The sequence below is a fragment of the Giraffa tippelskirchi genome, chromosome 11 (genome assembly GCF_054371585.1).
Source record: "Giraffa tippelskirchi isolate mGirTip1 chromosome 11, T2T-mGirTip1v1.2.pri, whole genome shotgun sequence".
In the NCBI taxonomy this organism is placed as follows: Eukaryota; Metazoa; Chordata; class Mammalia; order Artiodactyla; family Giraffidae; genus Giraffa; species Giraffa tippelskirchi.
The window spans coordinates 93,581,585-93,598,778 of NC_137285.1; the positions used below are offsets into that span (position 1 = coordinate 93,581,585).

Below are 17,194 nucleotides of genomic sequence, written 5' to 3' on the forward strand. Positions count from 1 at the left end.
GAAATGAATTTGAGGTCGAGCTTTATTACTTATTAACTATATGGTCTCTACCAGGTACCCTATGACCTACTTTACAATGGGATAAAACTAAAGCTTTACTGGGTTAATGAAAGAATTCAATAAACATAAAGTTTATGTAAAGATTTTATAAAAAGGTCAAAGTTCTTACAAATGTTAGATACTATTTCAGTACTTTTATTATTTCATGTGGTTAAGTGAGAAATCTTGCCAAGGAGGCTGAGGTCAGCCTTGAATGAGAGACAACCAACAGTAAAAATTCCAACAAAAATACCCAGGGCATGGCAATTGAGAAAACAGCAAAAACATTTTAAACTATTATCTCTGTTTTCTGAAATATTCTTCAAACAAAGACACATGGGCTAAATAGGACAGAAAGAGTACTTCTCAGAGAATATCTGAGAAGATTTTTAATTATCAGTTTAAGAGTTTAAATATGTGTTTGTAGACCCTAAAATATGCTGATAAAAAAGATTATTTCAAAAAATCTGAGTTAACACAATTTTAATATATGCTTTTCTATACTACTACAGAAAAAACACTTCTAATGAAACACATTTCTAGATCATTGATTCTGAAACAATCTGATTTCAGGGAGGTTATAATGTAAAAAAAAAAGTGCTTTGAAACAGCTAGTAGAGTCTCAAGTACTTAATGCAATTTTGTTACTTTATTCACAATGTAAGTATCCTTGTGTAATTTTTTTGTAATGGTTACTGGAAACATGTCCTTTTAGAAAGCATTTACCTTTTGCGTCTACCAGGAGACATTAAACTGGCATGATTTTTCCTTTCCTGAGGACCAGTATTGTTATTTAAAGCCTCTCCAGCTGTATTTCAAGAGAACAAAACAGTAAGTCAAGGAAACTGAATAGTTTTTTAAAACTTGAATTAACTGAATAAAAATAGCACTACATAGTGATTATTTTAAATTCAGTTAGTATATATTGAGTGCCTACTTTGTGCAAGGCACTACAGAGGATATTGTGTGTGTTAGTTGCTCAGTCGTGTCCGACTCTTTGCAACCCATGGACTGTAGCCTGCCAGGCTCCTCTGTCCATGGAATTCTCCAGGCAAGAATCCTGGAGTGGGTTGCCATTACCTTCTCCAACAGAAGATACTAAGATACACAAAATATAGTCCCCATAACTTACGGTTTTACAATAAAATACAAAGTAGAGAATATAGAATAGTTTCAACAAAAAATATCATGGCAGAACAAACGAACTGTAAGATGTATAAACTAAATATACTGGGTAAGTGTTTTTACCCAGAGGTGTTAAAGAGATTGGAGAAAAGATGGAAATAAGGGAGAATGTAATGGCTGTCAATACATTTTACCTGCACAAAGAGAAAAAAGACTGGTCTAAGAAACGAGAGAGGTGACACCTCAGTTCTAATCCCAGCTCTGTTATTAACTAGCCTTTTGCTCCTAAATATCATGTGCTTTTAATACTATCAAGTACATAACAAACAAGAAGTACTAGATGACCTCTAAATTTATCATTAGCTCTAAGATTTAGCCAGGAATATGTAGGATTTTCAACATGTAGAGATGGAGGTTAACCACAAAAACATTCCTCATTTCAGGAGGACAGACTACTATGACCAAAGAGTTGAACAAAGTGTTCAAATATAATGTGCTGCTGCTGCTGCTAAGTCGCTTCAGTCATGTCTGACTCTGTGCGACCCCATAGACAGCATCCCACCAGGCTCCCTCATCCCTGGGACTCTCCAGACAAGAACAATGGAGTGGGTTGCCATTTCCTTCTCCAGTGCATGAAAGTGAAGTCACTCAGTCGTGTCCGACTCTTAGCGACCCCACGGACTGCAGCCTACCAGGCTCCTCCGTCCATAGGATTTTCCAGGCAAGAGGACTGGAGTGGGGTGCCATTGCCTTCTCCAAAATATAATGTGCATTCCTTTTGAAAGCAAATAAGAGTTGTTTTTTTTTTTCCAATTAATGCAGATAAGTGAGAACTAGAAGAGAGTTCAAGGTTGGACGTCAGTTAGAACAGATAAAAGAATCCCAGATTAACATGTCTCACAGATTTAATAATATGCTTATTTAATGGCAAATTAAACAAGTGAGCACACACATATTACCTAAATTTACCCACTTCTAGCCTTTTATCTACTTTTTGCTATATTTTATACCATGAATATAAAGATATTATCACACCATCTCATTCACACAATTTGATTAAAACAAAATTTAAAAGCACAAAATGTAAACTTACTGGTCATAGTGTCTTGTGACTGTGAGTGGTTGACCACTACAAAATCTGACCTCAAAGGAGCTGAAATTTGGCCAGTTGGCCTAATAACTTGTGTAGTTGTCAAAGGAGAATTGGTAAATTGTCCTAAAAGATACGGTAAAGGCTCTGAACTGACAGGAGCTGCTTGAGATGCAAGCCTTCTCTGCCGTTTGATTTCTGCAATCCCATTTCTTGTTCGGGCTGAAACACACGAGTATTTAAAAAATTAACTCAATGTCAGAGTAGTCTGGGAATTTTAAGATGTCTATACAATATGTGTTCTACTACATATTTAACAGTGAACTTAAAAAACAGCCCTTAGAATTATCACCTGTTTATGTGATGATTTCACAAGAAACAAACTAAAATTGAATACACTAAAATTTTAAAGAACACATTTCTTCTGTAATAATTAAAACTGATAATATCTCCACAATCAGGAAACAAACTTATGGAATGAGAATTAAAAGATGTGAATGAATACATGAGAGCCAATGAGAAAAATAAGACATATTTAAAATGCATATTTTTACAATAAATGAAAACATTATTTCCTAATATGATAATGGTACTTAGAAAAGCAGTAGTTTAAACAAAATGTAAATGCAGCACACATGTATTGTTAACAAAAATGCTCATCTGACGTTAAATTTGAGTTTAAAGTAATTCTGAACATTATATTTATAGTTTAAAGTTGAATACCAACCTCTCTGATTGGCAGCAAACCCTGGGGAACTTTGCATGCTCCTAATAAACAAAAGTAGTTAGACATTAAAAATTTGTTGCCAAGATACATTCTGATTTAGTTACAGTCAGACCTGAAGTAAATTATGAGTTAAAAGGCAAGAAATTTCTCTCAGATAAAAAAGATAAATACTTTTTTTCTGGGTAACCAAATCTTATCTGCTTTAGGAAAAAAACAGTGGCATACAAAAATGCAAACATGCATAATTTTAATAATCAAGTTTCTATCCAGCGCAATAAGCAAGAGCTTTGAAATCCCATTAAGAATACAATTTGCCTTGAATTTAGGAACTCAATATATTTAAGAAAGCTATATATAATATTTTACAATTATCAATTATCTTTTATAACTATAGAGATGTCTTCCCAGAGAAATTCTGATTTTACATATAACTCCATATATAAATACTTCAGAATCCAAGCTGATTTCAAAAGAGATCCTGCTTTCATCAAATTTATGACTATGACATTGTTTCACCAAACTTCTAAAGAAGGAACAAAGCAAACAGGTAAGAAAATTCACAATATAAACTGATTCTCCTTTTGCTATGAACTGGTTACCCATGTATTTTGTAAACAGTCAGATATTGTGCCATTTTTCTCAGAAATCTGTCAAATAAGTCTCTGCCAACAAGAGCCACAAAACTTACTGATTCAAATAAGCATTTTTAACAGCACACAAACCAAGCTTGGAGAACATCTGGCTAGGAGGTTTCTTTTTTTATGTAATCCCTTGTCAACAAAACGTTGCAGTAACTTATAAATATTCCGTAGGTGTTAATTAAGTTGTGAATGTCTTTGAAGATTGTTTGCAAGGGAACGAACAAGGAAAGGGAAGTCAGGAAAGGGGAATGAAAGACTACCAAATAAAATGCAGAGTCACACAAAAAGCATTTGGAGCCATTCTAGCAGTTTAAGCTGAGGAAGGAAACGAGGCCCCTGCTGAAGTGGGGTATTCACTTGTAGCTCTGGGAGAAAGTGTAAGAAAGGATGGTTTTCATACTAGACTCAAGTTGAATAAGATATGTTATAAAATTGATACCTATTCTAAAGATAGTGAGACTAACATTCCAAGGCTATGACATAGTAAAATTCTAAAAGCAGAAGATTCCAGAAGTGTTATTATTCGGGTTTGTTCCTTTATAAGGGAAGAACAAAGGAGGCATGGATTCCACATATCAATTTTCTGCATGTGTAATGAAGATGCAACTGTATAAGGGAAGTCCCATGGGGCTTGAGTTAGTAGATTTGTATCCACCAAGACTGGGACTAGATTTGTATTCAGCCAGAGATCTGCCTCTAAATTGTTATGGGCACCTGGGAACATCATTAATTTCCTCATTTCTAAATATTTTAATGAAGTACACAATTTATTTAAAATGATCTAATCAAAGACAAATATCAATAACCTCTAGCATAATTTCAAAATTAGATCAGTGTTATATAAATGCACAGTGTGGGTCATAAGATTTAAATGTGAAGTGATTCTTAACTGTGCTTGCATTCCAAAATTATTATGCACATTCTGATAAGCTGATTGTATAAGCCTTTTATTACCTGATCTGAGAAAGTGTATGGTCTAACTTCTTCCACAGAGATGACATAATTGCTGGGACATCATTTGATGTTTCTAAATCATAAGAGGAAATGTTTCATAAAAAATCCATCATTTAATTTGAACAGACACAGAAAATCAATACAGAAAACTTTTCTCTCAGCTGCTGACATTATGTTGGGAACTGAGAAATAAGCCTATTTTGTAAAGACCTGCAAAGCTATAATGATGCTGTTTTTTTTTTTGCTCAAGTCACTGAGAATCAGATACAATATGAGGGAAAAGCATACTTGTGAAAACTATGAAGTTTTTTTAGATCAATAATCTTGTATTTTCTTTGAGTTAAAACACAAAGTATTTTAAATCTTTGTTCTACTTATGTGAATTTGAAAGTCAAAATAATTTGATTTATAAATTTATACAAACTCACGTAAATATGGAAATTAATTTTCTATATCCAATGTGTTCAGGTCCAAATCACCATGATTTCTCAGCAACTCCTTATTTACTCTACTTAGAATTTACAGATAAAATTCTGGAGGACTAATTAGTCTTTTACAGGATGTGTTCTAAAGCCTCACTGATAGGAAATTCAAGGTATTTATATTCTTTACCATATACTTCTAAAAAGCTCAAACAAGAGAAAGTTACCAATATACAAGTGGGATATAAACCTTTGTACTGCAATAACATATTGTTTCTGAGGTTATTTACACTCTAAATATTCCTGTAAGATAGTTAAGATAGTCTGGGGAATGATCAGATAATCTATTGAAGAGAAAGAAGTGAAAGTCACACTTTGAAATTCTAGGCTTATTACTTTCTACAGTTTCTAGTTTTGTGATAGTAGAAAAGTTATCTGGCTTCTCTAATCCTTAATTTTCTGATACTTAAGGTCTAGTGAACTTCCCTGCCGGTCCAGGGGTTAACCTTGCAATACAGGGAACTTGGGGAGGGTCCCTGCTGGGGGACTGAGATCCACGTGCTGTGGAGCAACTAAGCCTCTGCACAGCAACTGCTGAGCCTGCATGCCCTGGAGTTCTTGTGCCACAACTAGAGAACGCTCGAGTCCACGCGCCACAACCGGAGAGCTCTGTGTGCTGCAGTGAAACATCCCACATGATGCAACAAAGATCCCTTCTGCTGCAACTAAGACTTGATGCAGTCAAATAATGAATAAATTAATAGATCTAAACAATCAATACCTCTCATTGGATTATTTTAAGGACTGAAGTAAAACCTCTGAAAGCACCTAGCACAATGCTGCAATAAACAGTACTCAATAAATGTGAAGCTTACATTTTAAAATGTTATCATTTGTACTAAATTAATTCTTTACTGCTGAATCTTTTCTTAATATGTTGCCAACTATGGAAATAATGAATATGAGAGAATAAATTTAACTTTCCTCTTCAAGACACTAATTTAGGAAAGTGTTATATTTATCACTCAATGTAAACAGACTTTAATTGGCTATCTCCCAGTGAATTTTTAAAATTATTTCAGAATTAAAAAAATCACTTCTAATTAAAACAATTAGATAAATGCTGTATAAAACTGACCAAAAAAAAAAAATCCCTGAACCTGAATTCTTACCTTTTGCTTTCATAGCTACATATTCATTCAAAATTGTTGTCAAATTTTTTCCAAATAAAGACTGAAAAGAAAAAGATCAAGCATTACCAAAACCATATAATACTACCAGTAATTTCCCACTATGAAATATTTCACCACAAAAGTTACTAAAAGATATAGATTAAAAATTAGTCGATAAAGAAATGGTAAAGAGTAGGTCATCAAAGGACTTCCTCGGTGGCTTAGATGGTAAAGAACCTGCCTGCAATGTGGGAGACCTGGGTTTGATTCCTGGGTTGGAAGAATCCTTGGAGAAGGAAATGGCAACCCACTGCAGTATTGTTACCTGGAGAATCCCCATGGACAGAGGAGCCTGGAGGACTACAGTCCACAAGGCTTCAAAGAGTTGGACACAACTGAGTAACTAAGCACAGCACAGGTCATCAAAAATGAAAACAGTCACTCCTCAGGGACTGAATTCTTCTGTGGGTGAAGACCCTTGTCTATTTGAATAAGGTATTGTGACTATGTTTCTTTAGCTAAGATAGTAAAACAGCAGGAATGCAGTTTTCAGTTTGGGAGGTAGGGATCCAGTCACACAAATAAGGACCCACTTCTTCCTGCCCTTTTAATGCCAAATGCCATCTGCCAAAGAACAAAGCAAAAAAACTGAGTGTAAGAGATATCCTTTCCAAGGATCAGTACCTTTTCTATTTTCACTTCTATCATCTCATAAGGTCACCCCATCCCCCACCACTTTTATATCAGTAATAAGGGGCAGGTTTTAATTGACTCAAGTTTGAGGTCATATAACAGAACAAGGAAGAGCAAGGATTTTTTAGAACAGACAGTTATGGATTTAGGTTCTACATTTACCGTATGTGTGAAAAATTATCCAGATTTTCTAAGGCTTACTTTCATATATAAAAACAGACACATGACTTTTTAATTAATACAATTTTTTTTGTGGGGAAGATTGAGGATGTATGTAACATATCTAAGACAATGTCTAACACATAGTAGCTAATTATTTTTCTTTCCTCTCCTGAACTATCATTGCAGATTCCTATTTTATTCTTCTGTATTATTTTAATAAAAGTATTTTATATTGGAGTATAGTTGATTAACAATGTGCTAGTTTCAGATGCAAAATGATTCAGTTATACATATACATATAACTATTCTTTTACAAATTCTTTTCCCATTGAGGTTATTAAAGAATATTGAGCCGAGTTTCCTGTGCTATATAGTTCCTTGTTGATAATCTATTTTAATTACAGCAATGTGCACGTCAACCCAAAACTCCCAATCTATCCCTCCTCCCCACCTTCCCCCTTGGTAACCATAAGTTTGTTCTCTAAGACTGTGAGTCTGTTTCTGTTTTATAAGTAAGTTCACTTCTATCATTTTCTTTCATTTCCACATATAAGTGATTTCATATATTTGTCTTTCTAACTTACTTCACTTAGCATGGTAATCTTCAGGTCCATCCACATTGCTGCAAATGGCATTATTTCACATTTTAATGGCTGAATAATATTCCATAGTATATATGTACATCTTCTTTACCCATTCACGAGTTGATGGACATTTAAGTTGCTTCTGTGTCTTGACTACTGCAAACAGTGCTTTACAAAGCATGTGGTGCACCTATCCTTTTGAACCATGTTTTTCTTCAGATATATGTTCAGGAATTAGTTTGCTGGATGGTAGCTCTCTTTTTAGCTTTTGTAAGCTCTGATTTTTAGTTTTTCTCCATAGTTGCTGTACCAATTTATATTCCCATCAACACTATAGGTGGGTTCCCTTTTCTTCATACCTTTTCCAGCATTTGCTTGTAGATTTTTTGATGCTGGCTAGTTTGAGGTGATATCTCATCGTAGTACTGACCTGCATTTTGTAATAATTAGCAATGCTGAGCATGTTTTCATGTGCCTCTTGGCCATCTGCATGTCTTCTTTGGACAAATGCCTGTATAGATCTTCTGTCCATTTTTAGATTTAGCTGTATTATTCATTGACTGCATGAACTGTTTGTAAATTCTGAAGATTAATCTGTTATCAGTTGCATCATTTTCAAATATTTTCTTCCATTCTGGGGGTTGCCTTTTCTATTTACTTATGGTTTCCTTTGCTATGCAAAAAGCTTTTGAGTTTAAGTAGATCTCATTTTTTTAATTATTGTTTTCATTTCCATTACTCTAGGAGATGGATTCAAAACAATATTGCTACAATTTATGTCAAAGAGTGTTTTGCCAAAGTTATCCTCTGGGAATTTTATTGTATCTGGTCTTACATTTAGGTCTTTAATCCAGTTTATTTTTGTCTATAGTGTCAGACACTGTCTTAATTCCAACCCTTTACGTGTAGCTGTCCAGCTTTCCCAGCATCATTTATTGAAGAGATTCTCTTTTCTCCATTGTATGGTCCTGCCTCCTGTGTCATAGATTAATTGACCATAGAGTTTATTTCTGGGCTTTCAATCCTGTTCTATTGAGCTATATTTCTGTTTCTGTGCCAGTACCATACTCTTTTGATGACTCTAGATGTCTAATAGAGTCAGGAAGCCTGATTTCTCCAGCTCTGTTTTTCTTTCTCAAGACTGCTAAGCTATTCAGGATCTTTTGTGTTTCCATAAAATTAAAAAAATTTTTCTTCCAGTTCTGTGAAAATGCTATTGGTGGGACTTCCTTGGTGGTCCAGTGGTTAAGACTCCACACTCTCAATACACGGGATGTGGGTTTGATCCCTAAATTGAGGAAGTAAGATCCCACATGTCCCAGAGAGAAAAAAAAGAGCCACTGGTAATTTGATAGGGATTGTATCGAATCTATACATTATATTGGGTAGTATAGTCATTTTGACAATACTCGTTCCTCCAATCCAAGAACATGTTATATCTTTCCTCCAATCCAAGAACATAGTATATCCTTCCATCTGTTTGTGTCTTTTTTTTCTTTCATCAGCATCTTATGGCTTTCAGAACACAGGTCTTTTGCCTTTGTAGGTAGGTTTATTCCCAGGTATTTTATTCTTTTTGATGCAATGGTAAATGGGATTGTTTCTTTTTCTGATCTTTCATTATTAGTGTATAGAAATGCAACAGATTTCTGTGTATTAATTTTGTACCCTGCACCTTTACCAAATTCACTGATGAGCTCTAGTAGTTTTCTGGTAGCATCTTTAAGTTTTCTATGTACAGGACCATGCCATCTGCAAACAGTGATGGTTTTACTTCTTTTCCAATTTAGATGCATTTCTTCTCTGACTGCTGTGTGAAGGCCTTCCGAAACTATGTTCAATAAAAGTGGTGAGTGGACATCCTTGTCTTTTTCTTGATCTTAGAGAAAATGCTTTCAGTTTTTCACCGTTGAGTATGTTAGCTGTGGGTCTGTTGTATATGGCCTTTATTAGGTTGAGATAGGTCTCTCTATGCCTGCTTTTTGGAGAGTTTTTGTCATATTAATAAATGGGTGTTGAATTTTGTCAAAAGCTTTTGCTGTATCTATTGAGATGATCATATAGTCTTTAATTCTTTAATTTTGCTGACGTAGTGTGTCACACTGATTGATTTGTGGATACTGAAAAAATCTTTACCTTCCTGGGATAAATCCCACTTGACCATAGTGTATGATCCTTTTACTGTATTGTTGGATTTGGTTTGCTAGCATTTTGTTGAGAATTTTTGCATCTGTGTTCATCAGTGATATTGGTGTGTAATTTTTCATTTTTGTGGTATCCTTATCTGGTTTTGGTATCTGGGTCATGGTAGCCTCACAGAATGAGTATGAGAATGTTCCCTCCTCTGTAATTTTCTTGGAATAGTTTCAGATGGACAGGTGTTAACTCTTCTGTGAATGCTTGACAGAATTCGCCAGTGAAGCCACCTTGTCCTGGACCTTCATGTTTCAGTCAGTTTCAATTTCAGTTCTAGTGACTGGTCTGTTCGTATTTTCCATTTCCTCCTGGTTCAGTCTTAGGAGATTGTACCTTTCTGAGGATTTTCCCATTCCTTTTAGGTTGTCCATTTTATTTGCATATAGTTGGTTGCAGTACAGTAGCTTCTATGTTATTTAAAGTCTGAGAAGTTAAGGGATTTGCCTAATACTAACCTAGTCATTATAACTTGCTTTTAGTAGATAAAAAATAACTGAATGAATGCTATATGATGAATTATGTCCTCATAAACTCATATAGGGCTTCCCTGGTGGCTCAGAAGGTAAAGGATCCGCCTGCAACGTGGGAGACCCTGGTTTATTCCCCAGGTTGGAAAGATCCCCTGCAGAAGGGCATGGCAACCCACTCCAGTATTCTTGCCTGGAAAATTCCATGGACAGAGGAGCTTGGTGGGCTACGGACCATGGGATTGCAAAGAGTTGGACATGACTGAGCGACTAACACACACAAACTCATGTGAGGTCACAGCAAGAAGGTGGTTGTCTATAAGCCAGAAGACAGCCTTCACCAGGAACTGAAACAGGAGCACTTGATCTTGGCCTTCCCAGCCTCCAGAACCATGAGAAGTAAAGATCTGGGTGGCAGATTTGCTGGTAGTTACTAGGGTATCACTGCAGCTAGGCCCCTACAGCACACAGTGTTATACACACACAGACAGGCTACTCCCACTATTTCTGAATACATCTGTACATATATTAAAATAAACATTAATCTGACCTGATATCTCTGACTGTATAATTTACCACCACAGGCCTCATGCTTATTTGTGTTTTCTTTCTCACAGAGTGAGAAGCCTGGCTCCCACTATCCATATTAACATCGCCTACTTAGAAGAACTGAGAATTTTAAGATTCATTCATGTTATTATGAGTCATCAGTGGTGCTTTTTACTGCTTAGTAAGAAGAACATACCAGTTTATTTACTCACTTGTTGAAAGACATCTTGGTTATTTTCAGTTTTTGACACCACAGATAAACAGTATATGTTTTTGTGTGAATATAAGTTTTCCAGTTCACTTGGATAAATATCTGGGTGTCTGAATGCTAGGTCACATGGGACTCAGTTATTTAACTCTAAAAACAACAGCCAAGCTGTTGGGCAAAGCAGCTGTATGATTTTGCAGCAATTTTAAAATTATTTTTTATACTAGCCATTCTAACATGTATGTATCAGTATCTGCTGGGGGTAGTAACAGTCATTTTCCTAACAGCTAATAACGTGGAGTATTTTTTTCACATTTTATTGCCAATCCTATAGTTTTTTGGGGAAGGGTCTTCAGATCTCTTGCCCATTAAAGAAAAAAATCAGTTAAAAAAAGTTTCTTATGTATTCTACACACAATCTCTTTTTCAGAGCTGCAAAAACTTTTTCTTACCCTATAGCTGTCATTCTTTTAACACTGTTTTTTATAGAGCAAAAATTTTAAATTTTTATAGAGCTGAATTTATCAAATTTTTATCTTACAGTCAGTACTTTTGGTATCATGTCTAAAAATTCATTACCAAAACCAAGACTGCACAAATTTTGTTCTATGTTTTTTTCTGGAAGTCTTGCAGTTTTATGTTTTACATTTTTGATCTATTATCCAGACTGCTTAATTTTTTATGAGATATGTGTAAAGGTTCTTTTCTTTTTTAAATCTGGTTGTCTAATGGTCCTATCACCATTTGTTGTTAAGATTATCCTTTTTCCAGTGAATTATCTGAACTTTTGTCAAAACTCACATTTGAAGTTTGTATTTTGTTTCACTGATCTCATGCCGAACCATTTCCTAATGCCATTTAACCGGGATTGTTAGTTAAGTCTTAAGATCAAGTAATGAGTCCTTGAACATATCCTTTTTAAGAACTATCTGGGTTATTTTGCCACAATACTACTTAAGTGGTACCCGTGCTCCTCCTCCAGGGGACCAGCATTGGACATCAGCAAGCCAGCAACAGCAGTGGCTGGGCCTCAGGCCCCTGGGCTGGAGGACAGCTCTGCCCACCACCACACCCTCAGCAGCTGGAACTCAACCACAACAGCAAGGCGCACACAGCCCACAGAGTGGGTGCCCTTAGAGCACCTGGCTTTGGTGACCGGGGAATTGTACTACTGAGCCCACAGGACACCCTCTACGTCAGGCTACTCTTTCAAGACCAGGAAACACAGTTTATACACCTCATAATAGAAACAAATACAGAAAGTTAGACAAAATGAAGAGACAAAGAAGTACCTTTCAAAGAGACAAAACCTCAGAAAATGAATGAATTAACAAAACAGAGATTATCAATTCACCAGATAAAAAGTTTAATGTAATAGTCAAAAAGATGCTCACTGAACTCTGGAGAAGAATGGATGAACTCAAGGGAGAACTTCAACAAAGAGAAAATATAAGAACCAACAAGGACTGAAGATCACAATAACTGGAGTGAAAAGAACACTACAGAACTGACAGACCAGAGCATGCCAAAGAATGGATCAGCAACCTGGAAGACAAAGTAGTGAAAATCACCCAATTAAAAATGAAAAGACTGAAAAAAATGAGGATAGTTTAAAGGCTCTCTTGGACAACATCATGCACACTAATATTCTCATAACAGGGTTTCCAGAAGCAGAAGGGAGAAAGAAAAGAAAACTTATTTAAAAACAAAATGGCTGAATACTTGTCTAACTTGTCAAAGGAAAAGACATCCAAATGCAGAAAGCATATACTCCCATACAAAATGAAATGAAAGAGACCCACACCAAGACACAGTATAATTGTCAAAAGTTAAAGATAAACAGAGAATCTTAAAAGAATCAAGACAAAAACAACTTGTGACATATGAAGATGATCAGAGGATATTTCAGCAGAAAATTCACATGCCAGGTAAAGGAGAGAGAGGGTTTCCCCGACGTTCAAAAACCAAAGGAGTTCATCACCACTAAACTGGCCTTATAAATAATGTTTAAAGGGACTTCCTTAAATGGAAAAGTAAAGGCCATAGCTAGAAATAAGAAAATAATTAAAAACAAAAACAAAAACCTCACCAGTAAAGAAAAACACATAGTAAAAGCAGTGGACCATCTACTATAAAGCTAGTATGAAGGTTATATGCTGTCTACAAGACACTCAGTTCAAATCAAAAGACAGAGACAGACTGAAAATGAAGAGATGGAAAAAGATATTCCAGGCAAATGGAAATGAAAAGAAAGCTGGGGTAGCAGTACTTTGATAAAAGAGACTGTAAAACAAAGACAAAGAAAGGCATTACAAATAATAAAGGGAAAAATTATCTTTTATTTGGGTGCTACTTAAAAAAATGAACTACTGGCAATTAACCAATTCAATATAAGCCAATCTGATACTGGAATATAAGTTAATGTTAAAAATGTGATAAGGACTTGTTTAGTTTTTTGCAACAATGTTTTTTGTAGTTTGACAAATAATTATAAAGTATTTGGCAGGAAGGATAAATTATTTCTGGAATAAACCTTATTTTATGATGTGAATTCTAAAAAGTTTACTGAGTAGTTTTCCCTGAATACTCTCATTCTTTAAAAGTACTGTCATTAAATAAATGAAGAACCCAAGAGTATCAAGTCATCGGCAGTGAAGACCCAAAATCCCTGAAACTGTTGGAATTATATGTGTTATTTAATTTTTAAAAGCATCTAATGTTCACAAGAAAATTGAGAGGAAGGTGTAGAGATTCTCCATAAACCCCTGCTTCCACATATGCAATGCCTCCCCCATTATCAGCACAACTCTTAAATGTGTTTTAAATTTCAGATTATGGACATAAACTGCATATTATATAATAACTGTTGGGATTGGGGCAATATCCCACAATATAATATTAACATTTCTACAACTAAATGGATAAAGTTATACAGACTTAGCCTTTTAAAAAGGGCTATTAATATCAGTTCAAATGAGGTCCTGCTGTCAAGAGTTGTCGATCTCTATGATTTATAAGATGTTATCATCAGTTTACTGATGTCGAGTATGTTCCTGGCAGATACTTCATAAATCAGGAGAATCACATCCTAATTGGTATCAAAACAAAAGCTGATTACATTTAGTCTCCTATGTGTGAATGAGTTCCATTCCAAGAGCATGTTCATAAGTCCCATTTGTTTGTAAGTTCAACAAAGTTAGCCTAGGTACCCAATTAACACAATTGGCTATATACTACTGCATTGTGATACGTTTATAATACTTTTCACACAAATAATACATAAAAAACAAAAACAGTTTTGAATTTACTTTTTTTAAAAAAAGAAAACATTTTTACCCTTACAGTACAGTACCTTGAAAAGAACAGTAGTACAACAGCTGGCATGGAGTCAAAAGGCAAGAAGAAAGTTACTGACTGGAGGAGTAGGTGGAGGTGGGAGATGGCAGAGCTGACGGATCGGCAGTAGATGGAGGGAAAGCTGCAATTTCACTCACACCTGACTTTGAAGGCACAGGTTCTGGTTCCTTGATGGATTCAATTTTATTTGCTCTCTTGAAAACAATGGTCCAGTGATATCTTGGTTGTAACTGGCACACTTGCATCTTTGAAAGTTTGCAGTTTCAAGGTTTCTATGTAGAAGCCTTATTATATTTCCCTTAGGCAGACACAGGACTCGTGTGTCACATTGTTAGCCACTCCCCTTAAGTGAAAGTATTAGATATAGTTTACCTGTTTATTCTTGAAAAAACTGTGTGAACAGTGAAAGGATGTACCTGGTACCTTGCAGATCAGATATATTCAATACATGGCCATTTCAAAACAAAAAGAAATTACTTGTTGGGATTTTTAACTGTAATGAATGTATAGATCAAAATGTAGAGAATGGACATCTTAATAGTACTGAATTGCTCATTTCATGAACACAGTGTATTCTCCTTTTATTGAAGTCTTTGATTTCTTTCATACAAATTTTAGCATACAGAGTCTATGGATACTTTGTTAGCCTTATTACATAAGTATTTTATTTTTGTTTGTTGAGTGCTACTGTAAATGACGTGTATATATATATATATTTTAAAAATTGTTCATTGTAGGTATAAAGAAACATGATGCATTTTTGTACACTTTGTATCCTGTGACCTTGCTAAAACTCTGGCAATTTTATAGTTTTTTTTTTAGGTTTTCTCCATAGATGATTATGTTGTCTGACAGCTGAAATGAATCTAGGGCTCTATGTTTAAAATAAAAGGACAAAATACCATTTCAAATAATGTAGTTCCAGCATATATCCACCATTATCCACCAACAATGCTCTATTGGTCTAGTGATGTTTAAAAACAGGAAAGCCAGATATAGGAAAGATTGGACTGCTATATAATGCCATAGATCATGTGGCTTAAACAATAGACATTTATTTCTCATTGTTCTGAAGGCTGGAAAATCCAAGATCAAGTTGCCAGATGATCTGGTTCCTGGTGAGGACCAAATTCCTGGCCTGTAGACATCCCCCTTCTTGATGTGTGTTCACATGGCCTTTCTCTGGTGTGTGCATAGATTTCTCTTTCACTTTTTAAACCACTTCATGAGGGTCCCAACCTCATGACTTAATCTAAACCTTAATACTTTCTAAAGGTCTTACTTCTAAATTCCATCACACTGAGGGATGGGATTTTAATATATGAATTTTGAAGGGATACAAATATTTAGCCCATAACAGGCAATAAACAAGTAAGCCCAAGGACAAACTGTTGTGAAACTAATTAGAAATGAGGGTGTCACTTTAAAACTGATTCTCAAAATCAAAGTTGTAATTCACTTCCCAGCTTTGACATAAATGTGTGAAAGAAGAGCTAGTCTTCTTTGGGTCTTTCCACTTACGCATAACTACAAACTATCAAATTTCTGCCCATTTTGATTTTTGCTGATGAGTTGATTTTTAACACAGTATCAATTAGACTCATATTAATATGTATTTTGTTACCTGAACACTATTGACAGGAGTGTTTCAATACTGACCTACATAACAAATCGCGGGGCAAAGGTGTTAGTTTCTGCAAAAATCCTCTGGTCAATAATGTTTATTAAGATGGTATTTATAGTGTCTTATGTTGGTCAATGATGAAATATTTCCTTAAGGAACAAATCACTCACCAGTAAGCAGGCTGGGATAAAACCTTCATCTGTACAGTGTTCGGCATATTCTTTTAAGTCTGAACTTTCCAAAATGAAAGCCTGGCAGGTAGAAGTAAGGTTCTCCTGTTGTAAGTATCCTAAATGAAAAATAAAATGTAATTCAGTAATGTCAGTGAATTCTGAACTTTTGATTAAAACTGCTCTTGAAAACACTACAGCAATTTCATATCACAGATGCAACTTCAGGTGAACATTATGGAATTCTGCAGCCTTGCCAGAAACACCAATTTGTGCTGAAGTACAAAGCAGAATTTATAAAATAGCTGTTTAAAAGAAAAATTCTAGTTAATAGGCTATAAAGTCATAGTAAACAGAGTATTTAGTATGGTACTGGCATAAAAATAGACCAAAGGAACAGAATTGAGAGTCTAAAAATAATCCCCAGCATATACGGTCAACTAAATTTGACAAGGGAGCCAAGAATACTTAATGGAGAAAAGACCATCTCTTCCATGAATGGTGCTAGGAAAACTGTATATTCACATGTAAAGGAGTGAAACTAGACCCCTGTCTTACAACACTCACGAAAAGTAACTTGAAATGGACTGAAGACTTAAACATAAGACCTGAAAGCATGAAACTCCTAGAAGAATATAGGAAAAAGCTCCCTGACATGGGTCTTGGCAATGATTTTCTGGATTTGACACCTACTGCACAAGTAACAAAACATAAAATGAACAAGCTGGAATATATCAAATTAAAAAGCTTCTGCAAAGCAAAAGAAACCAGCAACAAAACGAAAAAACAACCTATGGAATGGGAAAAAGTATTTCCATTTTTCTGATAAGGGATTCATAACCAAAATAAAGAACTCAATACAATTCAAGAGCAAAAAACCAAATTATCCAGTTAAAAAGTGGATGAAAGACCTGAACAGACATTTCTCTGAAGAAAAGTGAAAGGTCAACTGATATGTGAAATGATGCTAAACATCACTAGCCATTAGGAAATACAAATAAAAACCACAATGAG

The 17,194-nt window shown here is 35.1% G+C and overlaps 1 protein-coding gene across 4 annotated transcripts in view; it reads right to left on the bottom strand.

The window, feature by feature from the left end:
* NPAT (nuclear protein, coactivator of histone transcription) overlaps positions 1–17,194 on the bottom strand; it is a 52,069-nt gene that overhangs the window by 25,197 nt on the left and 9,678 nt on the right. For 2 of the 4 annotated variants that reach the window (XM_081545356.1, XM_081545357.1), the window contains exons 2-7: positions 16,181–16,299; positions 6,171–6,231; positions 4,577–4,649; positions 2,982–3,022; positions 2,258–2,476; positions 766–847 (exon numbers count right to left, since the gene is read on the bottom strand). In XM_081545356.1, coding sequence (XP_081401482.1) covers positions 766–847; positions 2,258–2,476; positions 2,982–3,022; positions 4,577–4,649; positions 6,171–6,231; positions 16,181–16,299 — 595 coding nt within the window. The remainder of the gene's footprint in view (positions 1–765; positions 848–2,257; positions 2,477–2,981; positions 3,023–4,576; positions 4,650–6,170; positions 6,232–16,180; positions 16,300–17,194) is intronic. The other 2 variants (XM_081545358.1, XM_081545359.1) reach the window with 1 other exon arrangement.